Source organism: Mobula birostris, chromosome 14, assembly GCF_030028105.1.
Source record: "Mobula birostris isolate sMobBir1 chromosome 14, sMobBir1.hap1, whole genome shotgun sequence".
Taxonomy (NCBI): Eukaryota; Metazoa; Chordata; class Chondrichthyes; order Myliobatiformes; family Myliobatidae; genus Mobula; species Mobula birostris.
Window position 1 is genome coordinate 75,995,737 of NC_092383.1, and position 14,976 is coordinate 76,010,712.

At 44.0% G+C, this 14,976-nt stretch overlaps 2 protein-coding genes across 6 annotated transcripts in view; both read left to right on the forward strand.

Annotated features, from left to right (window-relative positions):
- Positions 1-4,441, forward strand: part of srgap2 (SLIT-ROBO Rho GTPase activating protein 2) — a 194,186-nt gene extending 189,745 nt beyond the window's left edge. For both annotated transcript variants that reach the window (XM_072278689.1, XM_072278690.1), the window contains exon 22: positions 188-4,441. In XM_072278689.1, coding sequence (XP_072134790.1) covers positions 188-571 — 384 coding nt within the window. In that variant the 3' untranslated portion in view covers positions 572-4,441. The remainder of the gene's footprint in view (positions 1-187) is intronic.
- Positions 4,442-13,664: 9,223 nt separating this feature from the next.
- ikbke (inhibitor of nuclear factor kappa B kinase subunit epsilon) overlaps positions 13,665-14,976 on the forward strand; it is a 61,764-nt gene continuing 60,452 nt past the window's right edge. The window contains exon 1 of one of the 4 annotated variants that reach the window (XM_072278696.1): positions 13,665-13,686. The gene's annotated coding sequence lies outside the window, so the exon portion shown is untranslated. The other 3 variants (XM_072278693.1, XM_072278695.1, XM_072278694.1) reach the window with 3 other exon arrangements.

The following is a 14,976-nucleotide window of genomic DNA, read 5'->3' on the forward strand; positions in this document are numbered from 1 at the left end:
TAGAGTGGTGCGGGGGGAAGGGGTGGAGATGCTGCAGAGATCCAGGCTGCAGGTGTGTGGAATGCTTGAATGCTTGACTGGGGTGGTTTAATTTGCATCATTATGTTTCGTGCTCCACTTTAAGATGTCTGTTAACATCTTGGCTCTTCAGTACACCCTAATGCCTCCTGTTTGTTTTTCTCTGTAGGATATTGAGGCCACGATGAACTCGGCCCTTAATGAGTTGCGTGAGTTGGAGCGTCAGAGTACAGTGAAGCACGCCCCCGATGTAGTCCTAGATACTCTAGAGCCCATGAAGACTCCTCCGTCAATGGGCCCCACATCCGAGCCTTCCAGCCCACTCCATTCCCGGATTTTGAAGGACTGTGAGTCTTCTCTGCAGCGGAGTGCCAGTTCGTCTGGGGACATGCCGTGCACCTTCAGGCCCGTTAAGTCCGTGAAAATAGCAGCTCAGGTGAAACCTCCAGCACTGAGGCCAAAACCAGTGGTCTTTCCAAAGACAAATCCTAGCACTCCCAGCCTTGGATCCCCAACAACACAGCAAGCAACCGACAAGTCTTGCACTGTGTGAGACCCTCTGCATAGGCTCAGGAAGAAAAAGTGAGTGCCATTTGAGTGTTCATAAGAGGGGAGAAGGAACCAAAATAGCGCCTTCAATCAAGGTTAAGCTCAAGAAATGGTCTTGCTTTGAAGCAGGATTTGGTCCAGTTGTGCCAATCAATCCTGTCTCCTGATGAATTTTAGATCTTCCTTTGACATCTCATCAAACCAGCAAAGCCAGTATGCTTCAGTGTGCTGTTTCAACCTTTGCAACATAACTGGAAACCAATATAATGCAAACTTAATTCAGCCCTTGCAAACCAAATAGATTTATGCATTGATTTGTTCTCCATCTGTCTTCCCGCCTTTCTCTCTCAAATCCACGCATCCTACGCCTTTGCCAGTTTTCTCAGCAGATTTGGTGGTTATTCTGTGCCGTCCACATTCGGTTAACGAAGGAAGAACAGCAATTGAATTGTTTGTTGCCTTGAAAACAATGAACGAAAACTTTTGTTGAATCTTCATGACTGTTACGGTAACTCGGGTATTTTGTTGGGGCCCTCTGTTTGCCTCAGAAATTTACCACCAAAAAAAAAGACGAATTGAACAAGTGGGTTATGCAACACCATCAGCTCTTTTAAGAAGAAATTATAATCGAGACTTGCTGTGTCATTACTTTCTAAATTTTATTTTTGAAAGCTGAGTACATTTGTAGTACCAAACTAAGCAAGGCTTGTCCACTCGTGTGTGTAGGGAGCAAGGCCTTGTTAAAGGCCTTGGAGCTTAGCGCAAGGAAAAAAAACAATTAATTTTTAAATTTTTTTATTGGACTTTATTGTGAACAGTTCATTGTAAATGGTGAATTATATTTTGACAGATTCATTGTATTTGAAAACTGGAAACGTTTTGTAGGGTAGTAAATTTTAAAAAAATATATAATATTTTTAGGGGAGAGACTCCCAGTCAACCTCAGATGCTGTCCTGTGAAATTCCACAGCAATCTACAACTGGCATTTGTTATCAAATCTCTCACCCATGATTTCTTTGTGATCAGAAAAATGCTTAAATTAATTTTGTTTCTTCATAATTCCAATTTTTTTTTGTCTGTGAAATGCCCCAGCCAATGTAAATTGTAAACGTACTCGGTGTTTTACTAACCTCTGAAGGAGTAATATTATTTTACCAGGGTCTGATTGAGAAGCAGCATTCAAACTATTGTGAGATTCAGGCACCACCCAGTTGTCAGAGTGAGCCAAGCAGGCCGGAAGCACCCTCTCTCCTACTCCTCCCCCCCACCCCCAACACCGCCCAGTCAGAGCTGCGTTAATTGATCTCAGGAACTGCACTTGGGCACAGGGCCCTGAAAGAGAGTAACACCGTCCAAAGCTTCCTACTCAATCTCCAGCCATCGACACTATTCTCACCTCATCAAAATGCATTGAAAAGCAAATTATGCAGCTACTGTAAATCTGCAAACTAAATAGTAAATAATTTGTGGAGGGGGAGAGCAAAAGAATTAACATTCCAGGCTGATAGTACCTGGTCAAAAAGGTATTTTCTGCTTTGATTTTAGGAAATGCATGTCAAATGAGAACAGGGTCAGACTAGGCATGACGTGCCCCACCCCCCAATGGTAGGAAGGCTTGTGTCTGCTCATTATCCAGGCCCCTAATTCAACGACGACCGTTTGCATTCATATGGCGCCTTTAATGCAGGACAACATGCCAAGGTGTTCACTGGGAAATACTCAAACAAAGTTTTTGGAGCTCCACAAAGGGATATCAGAACAGCTGACCAGAAGCTTAGTCAAAGATAGATTGTAATCGTCACAAAAGAAGAGAGGGGGTGAAGAAGTTTAGGAAATAAATTCCAGAGTTTAGGACCTCGGCAGCTGAAGCTTCAGCTGCCAGAGCTGGAGTGATTAAATATGGGGATAGAGGAGACTGAATGGAGTGCAGATAATTCTAATTAAAATATCGGAAAGTCTCTGGAATTTCATTCTTTGGCACAAGTTGGAAGTTTGAATGAAGGCATTCCTGTCCGGAAAGATCCAAGCTGAGCTAAACCCTTGCGTCTGCAACAGACGCGCCCAGCAGCGTAGTCGTCCTCAGTGGCCAGGTTAGGTTAACCTGCCGAATCTGACTTGCCAGTAAATGGGAAGTGGGAATAGCCGGGTGATCCCCATCCTGAGATTCGACAGCACTTGGAGCTGAACTCTGTGCCTCACTTCCTGCCACAAAATGCCTTAGTTTCTTGTTTTGGAGATGTTGAGTGGGGCTAAGATCTGTGTGGGTGAAAGATGTATTCTGCGGTCACACAGCATTCCATACGTCAGTCAGTTTTATCCTCGCTGTCCCTTCCCACCCCCACAATAAAATAAATGACACGGGATGACCATTTTAGCTGCATGCTATCCAAACAGCCAGGTGTTCCGTTTCCACAGCACTGAAGTTTGTTCGGTAGTCAGCCTGCTAAAATCTCAGCCAGTCCACAAAATAAAATAGAGCAATGAAACCAACCAAAAGTATGCGGCATGGTTTTGTTTGCAGTGGTGAGAGAGAGAGAGAGAGAGAGAACTTAATGTATATTTAAATGCATTTTTAACCAGTGGCTTCTTGCAGGGATGAAGCGAGGCCTCATTTACGGTAGAAACCAGTGAATCCTGCCTGATCTCAGGTGAGGAGGAAGGTGGCGTGGGAAGCAGGAATGAGGCTTCGGGTGCTTATTCTTTGCACCTAGGCTAGTCATGAGAAGGATAGTGTAGAAAGTCAGGCTGATCACAGTGAGTTCACTTTCCCTATTTTAAAAGTTCTTCAAGGACCCATTTGTATGGTTCTCGGGGCTGAAGGGTTCTGGCGAGGAACAGGGAAGCTGTTTATAATCAGTCCTTTAATAAGTTCTGCAGCTACACGCAAAATTCACCAAGCAAAGATTTTTTTCCTTTGGGATGGTGGTGAATATTGGTAGGCCGGGTTGAGGCGTTTGATGTTGGGGCGTTCGCCAAGCTTGGCGATTAACTTGCAAACGTTTCATCACCAGTCGAGGCAGCATCCTCAGTGCGCAGTTGTAGGTGTTTCTCTCTGGGAGTGCTCGCGTTTATGTAGGCCCCTGTTCACTCGCCTCAGTCCTGACTGGTTGCCCCTTCAGTTGACATTTGAATTCTATTGGCTCCCGTTTTGTTGGCTCTTAGACATTTGTTCTGTGGCAATTTGAATCCAGTCACTCAGGACACATTTCAACAAGCTGGTCAAAGCAACAAGGCCTTTTGAATCTCCGTTCTCAACAACTGCATATACCCCACCACGTGGACCCAAGCTCTACGAACTGGGGTAGATCACCAGATGTGACCTCCAGCCTACACTTGAGTTGATAACCCTCGGCAAAGGGATGGAGGAGCACTGGGATTGGCCTTCGATGTCATTCACCCATCGGGTCTCCTGGTGCTAACTGCTTTACAACAGCTTCTGCTGGGGTAGTTTGGTTTGAAATAACGACTCCATCAAGGTCAAGTACAAGGCTAAGTGACAGAAGAATGGGTCAACATTGTCAAACGTCAGAGCTAAAGAATGGTCATAATCTGGAATAAATCACTGACCTGGGGGAGAAGTATGGGTGCACCATGTACACCAGTAATGTTTGTCTTAAAATCCCATCTTCCCCAGGAGCTTCAGTGCCAGTGTCACTCACTATCATTATTATGGGCCACTGTGGTTGAGCAGTTAATACCCAATGGTATGAAATCAGACCACTGCATAAGTAAGACTGTAATAATTAATTGTACAGAATATCTGTGTATATGTAACTACACATCAGTGACTGTAAGGTACAGCATTTTCTGGTACAGTACTGTGCAGAATAGTAGATGTTAGTCAATGAACAATAAATCTCATATTAGTCTCCATGTAATTTGTGTGTTATTCTTGGAGTGAGACCTCCCGTGGGAAGAGCTGAAACCCTTTGAAAGGCCTGATTTTCCGACTAAGTTATTGTCTTGGGATACATGCATTTAGAGTGACAATACTTTCTTCTCTGTCTCTCACCTTCTCTCCATCCTCTGCTTGTTGTGTAACCCTCAACAATATCTGTTGATGGCACCAATGTGAAGAGGGATGGACCGACAGAGGGGATAAAGTTTTTATACAGCACTTTGAATTTTTAGTTACCCTAATACAGTATATGAAACATGCAGCCAATATGCCAAGATTTTGCAAACTGCCTTATTATGATGACAAGCTAATCTGTTCTTTGTGATGTTGTCTATAGGACAGAAAGTTGGTGAAGTCATGGGGATAATTTCATTCCCTGGCATCTTTTACATACAACAGGGATCTGTTTAAAGGCTGATCTGAGGCTGACAGTATATCACTCACTCAATTTAGCCCAGATTTTTCCATTCAATTTCTCCAAGGTGACACTTGAATCATTCAGCAAAAAAAAAAGGATACCCACTGAGCCATGGATGAGAAGAGGACGGTGAGTTTTCTCCCTAAGTCAGCAGAGTCCATGTGGTGGTGATACTCCCATCATTGTGATTGGTGGGAGTTCCAGGACATTGGATTAATGATGAGGGAGCAATAACTAAAGTATAGTACGTCAAAGTTGGGACAGTATTGGACTTGGAGCTCATCGAATCATAAGCATGAAGAAATTGGCCAATGCTGGAAATCCAAAGCAACACACACAAAAGTCCAGAAGAAGGGTCTCGCCCTGTTATGTCGACTGTTTACTCTCTTCCATAGATGCTGCCTGACCTGCTCAGTTCCTCCAGCATTCTGTGTGTGTTGCTCGTCGAATCATTATAGTTTATGGACTACTGTCTTTCTCCTGACCAAAAAAGTGCTGAAAAGACTAACATAATTTGAACATAGAACAGTTCAGCACAGGAACATACCATTTGTCCTACAATATTGTGCCGAACTATTACATTAGTAATCGAATGCCCAACTAAACTAATCCCTTCCACCTACAGAATGTCCAAATCCTTATATTTCCTGTACATTCATGTGACCATCTATGAGACTCTTGAACACCTGGATTGCACTTGCCTCTACCTGCCATCACCCCAGGAGCACATTCCATGCATGCACCACCCTCTGCTTAAAAACACTTGCTTCCTTTGAATTTACCCTATCTCACCATAAACATATGCCCTCTGGTTACTGGACATTTCAACCCTGGGATAAAACCCCTGTGCTCCTCATAGTCTTATAAACCTTTCTCAGATCTCCCCTCAGTGTTCACTGCCCCAGAGAAAGCAACCCAAGTTTGTCCAAATGCTTATTATATTACATGCCGTCTAATCCAGGCAACGTCCTGGTAAACCTCTTCTAAACCCTCTCCAAAGTCTCAAAATCCTTCTTGCAAAGGAGTGACCAGAACTGAATGCAATAGTTCAGACTGATCCACAGCCTGATGAACTAAAGTGCATCTTGCACGTATCCTGTTACCTTTTATGTACTGAGGGATTTCTGACCCTACTATCCTTTTGGGCAGTGAGTTTCCCAGCACCCAGCCAGTGAGAATAGTTTTCCTCACTACCTTTGCAATTTTCTAAATAAATGGGAATGTAATGCTGCTTTGGGTTATGGATCTGGTGTATTCTGTAGCATCACTGTCACAGAGTCATAGAAAAGTACAGAGCTGAAATAGGTCTTCGGCCCATCTAGTCTATGACTGCTGTTATTGTGAGTTTGAGAACAGGGTTAGATTAGCAAAGGCTAAGGCTGCAATGTGGAATATTTATTGAATATATGCCCATGTGATGTATTCTCGCAGGCCATGTAAGGCCAAGCTCATCTGGGTACAGACCCTAAAGTTTACGGTCAAGTACCACCTAGGAACTGACCTTCAGAGGGAAAGAAGGGTGATTTAAGGGAATGTATTTTGAATGTTACTACAGATTATTAAAACTCAGGTCATTTCCACTGGGATTTTGAAGAGACTGAAGTGAAATGGGATATTTACTAATCCTCAGACAGAACTACCACACTTCGTGTTCACAAATTGTTGTGAACATTCTGGATTCAGCAGTGACATAGAGTTCTCGCTTCGCTTTTCCTTGGTGATTGAATCCGAACCAAATTAAATACTTACAGAACGTTGGGAGGAATGTGAGATCCCAGCTCAAGGACATTTATACAGCCCCATTCAATGAATCCTATTAGCTGGCTGGAGACTGGGAGGTGCCTGCACGTGCAGACTGGGGGGTATCAGCAGGAACAGGCCTGACAAACACGAGCATCCTGTATAATAAAAATAAGTCAAAGCTTAAAACTTCCACATCTGTCAAAAACTGTGCTGTTCTTAGTTGGGATCAAAATGTGATTCTGTAACCACTCAAACTTTTTGATTATTCATTTAGCAAAAGTCTGGAGCTACCCCTGTCATCTGTAAATCTACAGGGTTTCCAAGGCATGTTCCAAACAAAATGGTAAGACTTGAAGATCTGTGAAACTGCTCCGTTTATTAGGTCACAGACTGATAGAGTGCACATGGATACTTCGACTTTCAAATTGATATCAAGCACACACTGAAATCTCCTGATAGGTACTGGAATATCACGCAGACATGGAGAGAGGTCCCTTGTGAAACTAGACAAGATATTACCTCAAACACGAGCAAGCCTGCAGATGCTGGAATTCCCAGTCCTGAAGAAGGGTCTCAGCTCAAGGTGTGCACTGTTTATTCTTTCCCATAGATGCTGCCTGACCTGCTGAGTTCCTCCAGCATTTTGGGTGTGTTGCCTCATGTTGACAATTTCTTTCTTCCTACTGATGCTGTTAGACCCACTGATTTTTTGTTGTTGTTGAGCAGATAGTTCAATATTTTGAGAAACACCTGTTTTGAAGCGAATTTCTGGATTGACTAGTGACTTGATGACCCTGAGTTCGGTGTTGAGTTACTTTCATGAATTTCCTTCAGTTTGGCTCAGTCAGTCGCATCCTTGCTTCAGAATGTGATTTCGGCTTGAACCCTGTAACAGGACATGAGCAGAGAACATATTCCATCTCTGAAGAGGGAAACTTAAAGAGAGGCCCTGTTTACCTGTTTGTATAATACTACAGACTCCAGCAAAAAAAATCAATTATTGTTCCTTCAACCATTTAATACTGAAAATACCTTAACTCTTCAATGTATTTGCCCAATTAACAGGAAGTTATGCATTAGCCTTGAAGCATTTGGACCTTTCCAAAGGATGAGATAGGTGCTGCATAAATGCAATTCTGTGTTGTTTCTTATGGTGAAGTTCTGTGACCACAGCCCAGGTCCTAGCCTATGAGATTGGACCACCCCATGGCAAGTGTAGCTCAGTCTAATTTGAGTTTCGAAATACTCTTTCTGCCACTGTTGTGTGCTGGTGAATTCAGCACAGAGCAGAGTTCGAACCTTTACAGGTCCAGCAAAACTGTAAGGGGGGCAAAATGCCAACCAGTAGCTAGCACAGCACGATCCAGGACCAGGATACGTGAATCTGTAACAGCTTGTCATTTGACCATGAGCTTGCTAATTGAGTATGTCAGTGGGGTCACAGCTGCGAGAGGGAGGTAAGGCAGCTTTTCATACCGGGAGTAGCATCAACGGCAAGATGGGTGCAGATCCTGGAGGCAAGGACCAGCAGATGCATCATTGACTCCAACACACCTGCCGTTCCTTTGAAACTGTTCCTTGAGCTAAAAGGCACTCTTTGTGTCGGCTTTGCCAGATGTATGAGATGTGGGATGGGTGCCTTTATCCTGCAGTGTGTGGAGCCTTCCTCCAGGACTGTGAGAAAACATGAAAGGCCAAGATCTCAGTGACCCATCACAGCATCCAGATGGAGGGAGCAGGGAGATTGTGGGTTGACTGGAAATCTACGGGTACGGATTCTGTACTGGAAATGTTGGAAGAACACAATGACTCTGTCTGTTTCTACAGAAGTTTTCCTATCATGGTAATCCAGCTTTGTGTCACCTAATGACTGTCACACTTAAATGGACAACTGCCTTAGCTAACACTCTGGAAGGCTGTCTCCCCTGCTCAATTTGTTAAAGACAGGTACAGAACAGGAGAATATCAGGGTTAGTCAGAAAGGTGTTGATAAAAAGGCAATGGCAGAAAATGACTTTGAGGAAGAATTCAGCAAGCATAGGGGTCCAGTGGGGTGAGGGTAAGGTGGATTGTGAGTGCTTTGAGCGTTGGGTGTCAGCATCCAATGAAAACGTGAAAGGTAAAGAAGATACAGGCCCTTCTGGCACCTGGCAACCCACCTATTTGACCCTAGTCAAATCACAGGACAGTTTACAATAACCAATTAACCTACTAACCGGTACATCTTTGGATTGTGGGTGGAAACCGCAGCACCCGGAGGAAACCCACGTGGGCACGGGGAGAACGTATAAACTCCTTACAGACAGTGCCAGAATTGAACTCTGACACCCTGAGCTGGAATAGTTCTGTGCTGGCCGCCACGCTAACATGGAGACCTTCATTTTTACATGGAATGGCTCCAGAAGAATTGAGACATTCTGGAAACACTAAGCAGTTTCTCTAGACTGCACCCTCATTATCAGTAAAAACAAGCTGCCCATACCTGAATGTCGTGTCTAAGCTCCCCAATAACACTTCGAGCTTTGAATTTTGAGGATTCTACTCCCAGCTCAGATGCCTGTAGTCCCCTGTGCATGTTCCAAAGTGTATTGCCAGGAGTACACACAATGCTGGGATAACTGATTCATCAGGAGTGCATTCTCTACAGGTGCGTTTAAATTTCCATGTGTCTGTCCCAAGGTGGTAGCCTTATACACCCAGTAGTACACACAAAGCAGGCATACCTAAGTGCATCAAGCTTAGTTTTGGTAGTACTGATGATCTTTTTCTTGTTCCTTTTGTCTTTGTTAACATATTGGATCAATTTTAACTCTCCTTTTGCCAGGTGCTAACAGAAAGTCAAGGGTAGTGGAATTGCCTCGATGTTGTTTGGGCAGTGACCTTACCACCCACTTCCAGCAGTTTTTTTTCTGCAAATGTAGCTCAAGGCAAAGATTATGTTGCCATCTGAAGGCCTATTTATGAATTGCACACACTTTCCGCATTCAAGATTCAAGCTTGTTTATTGTTTCCAATACACAAGTGTAAAGGAGAACAAAATTCTTGTTACTGCAGATTTGACACAGCACAAAGAGACACAATAAGATAAAGATCATAATAATAAAAAACAGTAAATATAAATTCATAAGATAGTTTATGGACATACTTTACAATCAACCTATATATTTAAAGTTACATATAGGAGTGTCTGATGATAAGGTGACTGACCAGAAATGATAAAGTAGTGGTAGTTCGGTGTGTGGAGGGGTGAGTTAGTGGAGAGGTTGATCAGCCTTACTCCTTGGGGAATGTTTCTGTTTTTGAGTCTGGTGGTCCTGGTGTGGATGCCACATAGCCTCCTCCCCGATGGATGTGGAACAGACAGTCCACGATCAGGGAGGGTGGGACCCTCCATGATGTTGCTGGCCTTTTTTCCAGCATCTTTCTGTATACCTGTCTTTGATGGTGGGTAGGCTGGTGCCAATGATACGTTCCGCAGTCTTGACTACCTGTTGCAGAGCCTTCCTGTCCACCACAGTGCAGTTTCCAAACCATGCAGTGATGCAGCGTGTTAAGATCCTCTCTACTGTGCATCTGTAGAAGGACGCGAGTATAGATGTGCATAGTCCAGCTCTCTCCAACCTCCTCAAAGAAGAAGGTGTTGGCGAGCTTTCTTGATTGTGTAGAATGTGTTCTGGGACCATGAGTGGTTTTTGCGAGATACCCACTCCCAGGAGTTTGAAGCTGCTCGCAGTTTCCATTGCTATGATGCCGATGTAAAGAGGGGTGTGAATGGTGCGTGTTCTCCTGAATTACCCACAAGTGTGTCGTTTGTGACATGGACTTGTGCGTAAACCTCCAAGTGTTTGGAAGGAGCAAGAGCAGTACATTAGCAGCATTATTGAAGCCTTATGAAAAGCCATAATGAAGCTTTGGTGTGATCTTATCTATATCAATTTTAAACGGTACTGTATTTATTGCTAAGGGCTGATAAAGGGCAGAATTTCTATGTGCATGAGAATTTATGATCAGTATCCTCACTGCCTAAGGAGATATTTTTGGATCTCATCCCAGGGAATAAGTCAAGAAGAAGGTGAATCTCAAGGACTGTATGGATGCAACAGAGCAAACGACTAAAACCAGTTTAGAATAAAGCTAACTCCATGTGGGTAACTTCAACAGATGAAGAAGGGAACTTGATTTGGATAAATTTGTGTTGAAGACAATCTAACAGACAGAAACATGGAGGTAGGCTTCAAAGTAGTCTGAGTGAAGTCTGGATACACTGCTACAGAGCTCTCTGTACCACAGAGAGAGAGAAACTGTTTGGTGGGAGATGAGGTGGTGGAACAAATAATTCGAAGTGAAACTAAAGGATTGGCCTTTGAAAGACTCTGTCCTGGCTTCATGAGTCAAATACTGTATTCTTCCACAACATACTCTCCCATGTTTAAGGATATGCCTTTAGAATTCTTAACACTAACTTCAAATATCTTAACACTCCCACAACCTACTGTTTTTATAATCTCCTCCAGCTCTTTCACATTACTTGATCTCTGTTTCCTCCCACCTCTGTCCTCTGGAGCATCACGAAGACTTTTATCACCCTATCACTGGTAGTTGCCACTTAAACCTCTGTGGAATTCTTCTTAAACCTCTCTGCTCATTGGCTTCTTTCTTTGTTAAAAATGCTCATATATATTTACCTCTTTAACCAAACTTCTTATCATCTCCCCTAAAATGTGACTCTGCTTCAAATCTCGTTTACTAATGGTACTGCATTAGCAGGGTGTGGTTGTTTATAATTACCCTCTGAATTAGCAACCAGGAATCCAAACACTGGAGTTGACAGGAGTTCTCCCAAAACTGTCAGGAACCACAGGACTGAATAGTTGGATGAAATTCTTCTGCAAAAATGACTACACCCAAATTATTAACTCCTCAATTCTCTGCAGGTTCTGTCTGAACTCCTGGGTATCTCCAGCACTTTCTGTTTGCGTTTCACATTCCAAGCATCTGATTTTGTGACAGAATCAAATAAATGTAGACGGTAACTTGCAATCAAAGGAAAAGATCTATCGCTTCCTCAAGAAGCACATTCCAGATGCCCACCACCCTCAGTGCAAGAAATTTGCCTTGTAAATCTCCTTTAAACTTTACCAGCTCACCTTAAACCTGTGCCCTCTAGTATTTGACATTTCCACCCTGGGGAAAAAGACTATTGATTCTACATGTGCACTTCCATCAGGCCTCCTCTCAGTCTTCCATGCTCCACATAAAACAATCCAAGTTTATCCAACCTCTCAGGCGGGATAGGTTAGTTATGGTGAAGGTACTGTTACAGCCTATTGGGAAGAGAATTCCAGAAGTTAGACTCAATGATGATGAAAGAATGGCAACAGATTTCCAAGTCAGGATGGTGTGTAACTCAAAGGGGGAACCTCCAGGTAGTGACCTTCCCATCCAACTGCTTTCCCTCAGTCTCTTAGCGGGAGATACAATTGGATTAGTCTGGATGAGTAATTGCATTGCACTTTGTAGGTGGTTCAACTAGAGACACCGTGGTGGATAGAACAAATGTTTAGGGTGGTTGAGGTACCAGGCATGTGAACTGTTTTTCCCTGGAGGGTGTAGACCAGTTCAGAGTTAGATCATAAGACACAGATGGAGCAGAATTAGGCCACTTGGCCCATCAGATCTGCTCTACCATTTAATCATGGTTGATTTTGTTTTCCTCAACACAATTCTCCTGATTTTTCCCCTGAACCTTTGATGCCCTCACTAAGCAAGATCTGCTTTAAATATACCCAATGCCTTGTCTTCCACAGCCGTCGATGGCAATGAATTTCACAGACTCAACATCTTCTGGATAAAAAAAAATGCTCCTCGTCTCTGTTTAAAAAGCATGTCCTTGTATTCTGAGGCTATACCCTCTGGTCCTAGACTTCCCCACTATAGGAAACATCCTCTCCACATCCACTATATCTAGACCTTTCATTGATAAGTTTCAATGAGATTCCCCCTCATTCTTAGGCAATTCAGGGGCGGGGGGGCGGGCGTGAGTGTGAGCAATCATCCAATCAGTACTTCTGGTCAAACTGGTGATAGAATCATGGAGAAATGGAAATAGGCTCTTTGGCCCATCTTGTCCATGCTGACCAAGGTGTCCAGCTAAACGTCATTTGCCCATGGTTAGTCCGCTTTGCTCTAAATCTTTCCTATCTATCATGTCTCTTAAGTTACGTTATTGTACCTGTTTCAATTACAGCTTGTCCACCCTCTGTATGAAGCAGTTTGCCAACAGGACATTTTCATCTTTAAACCTACGCTCTCTGGTTTCTGAGTTACTTTCCTGGGGAAAAAGAATGCATATCTAGGCTCCCTTGTGATTTTAATACCTGTATTAGATTATACCTCAGTCTCCTGCTAAAGTCTTTGCAAGTACAACATTTCCCCGTTATGTCTGTGCCTGGGTCTCCTTGGATCACGTACAATTGTCTTGCCTTCTTTATAGCTGCATCCATTTGTTGGGACTAGTTTAGATCCTCAGAGATGTTGACACCCAGGAACTTGAAACTACTCACTCTCTCCAGTTCTGATCCCTCTGTGAGGATTGGTACGTGTTCCTTCATCTTACCCTTCCTGAACTCCACAATCACAAAAGTTTATTCAATTACTATAGTAACGCAACACAATCCAATATCAGGGCTTCATAAACTATTTACATTTTCATATTAAAATACTATTATTACTATCCACAACTTCCCAGTTCCCTGGAAATCCCCCATCGTGCACATGTTCCTGATCCAAGGACACCCAGGCACGGACGTAAACCTGGAACGGGGACAGACAGTCGGCTTGGTCCGTGAATGGCCGGGCCTTGAAGCAAACTGACCTGGACATCGCCATCTCCCCTCCGCACGGGCTGGCCCTAATAAGTGGGGTGCACAGTTATAAACGGTCTAAGAACTGCAGCAGCCAAATTGCACATACTAAGATCCCTCAGACAGCAAGACGATCATAAACAGCTGATCTGTTTTAGTGAGGGTGACATCGGAGGGGAATACAAGGAATTTGCAGGTCAGTAACATTTAAGATTGTTCTGTCAGCATGGTTTAGACCAAAAGTTTCATCTGACGACCTTTACCAATTCCCCCATTCTCTCAGCCATTAAAAACAATAAACTTCCCTAATGTCAAGTGGCTCCAGACATCCATTGGTCGAGATCCAACAGTTCCCCGCGCCCTGTGAATGTTAGGACATCAATTTTTAAAGGGTTCGGAGTGATCCTGTGATTATTCTCATGAGTTACGTGGGCGGTGACCCGTGACATGAACCCCACCCATTCCAGATAGTGAGTGAAGCCTGAACAGATAGCGTTTGCACCCGAACCGTCGGCGTGACGGGAAGTTAGGGTACCGCAGGTTGTGAAAGAACGACGCAGTGAAAGCGACACGCTTTAGTTTCAATTTCTATTGCTGTTCTGAGAACCCTGGGACTGCGAGGTCCGCCGCACTGTGGCGGGGGTGAGCTGAACTTTAAGATACTGAGAAGCGAAAACTAATTCAAGGTTTGATTCGGAACTAGGTGAGTTCGGACCTTTAACGACGCCTGCTAAGCCCTTTTTGGTTCAGTTGCACTTTGAAAGATTATTGTTTCCAAAATTCGTTAAGTCAGGCGCGGGACCTATCCGGAAGAATAAACCTGTCTCAGTATAAAGTCCTGAGGATCTACAATGATATAGTGAAACTTTACTACTGGGGTAGTACAGTACGGTGGAGGTGGCCTGTCCCGCAGGAGAGCATTTGATTAAAGTGCTGGAAAGTTAAATATTGTGGAGGGAACTCCCCTGCAACTTCCCGTCTCTGCTGTGTTTGCAAGATCTTTTCTGGATATTGGCGATGTGCATTGTTATGAACACATGAGGTTCTGCAGATGCTGAAATCTTGAACAACAACACCACACAGGATGCTGGAGGAACTCAGCCGGTAACGCAGCAGGGGAGTAGACAGTCGATGTTTCAGGCCGAGATCCTTCATTCGGATTGGAAAGGAAGGTGGACAGAAGCCATTCTGAGAAGGTGGCGGACGGGGGGAGATGGGAAGGAGTACTAGCTGGCAGGTGCTAGGTGAGACCGGGTAAGGGGGAAGGTGGGTGGGGAGGGTGTGTAAGTGGGTGAAGTGAAGGGCTGAATAAGGAGTCTAATAGAGGACAGATTGGACCAAGGGGAAGGAGGGAGACCAGAGGAAGGTGATGGGCAGATGAGGGGAAGAGAAGGGTTGACCAGGTTACCAGGATGTGAAATGAAAAAAGAGCTGAGGGGGAAGTTGATGTTCATGCCATCAGGTTGGAGGCTAACCAAATGGAATG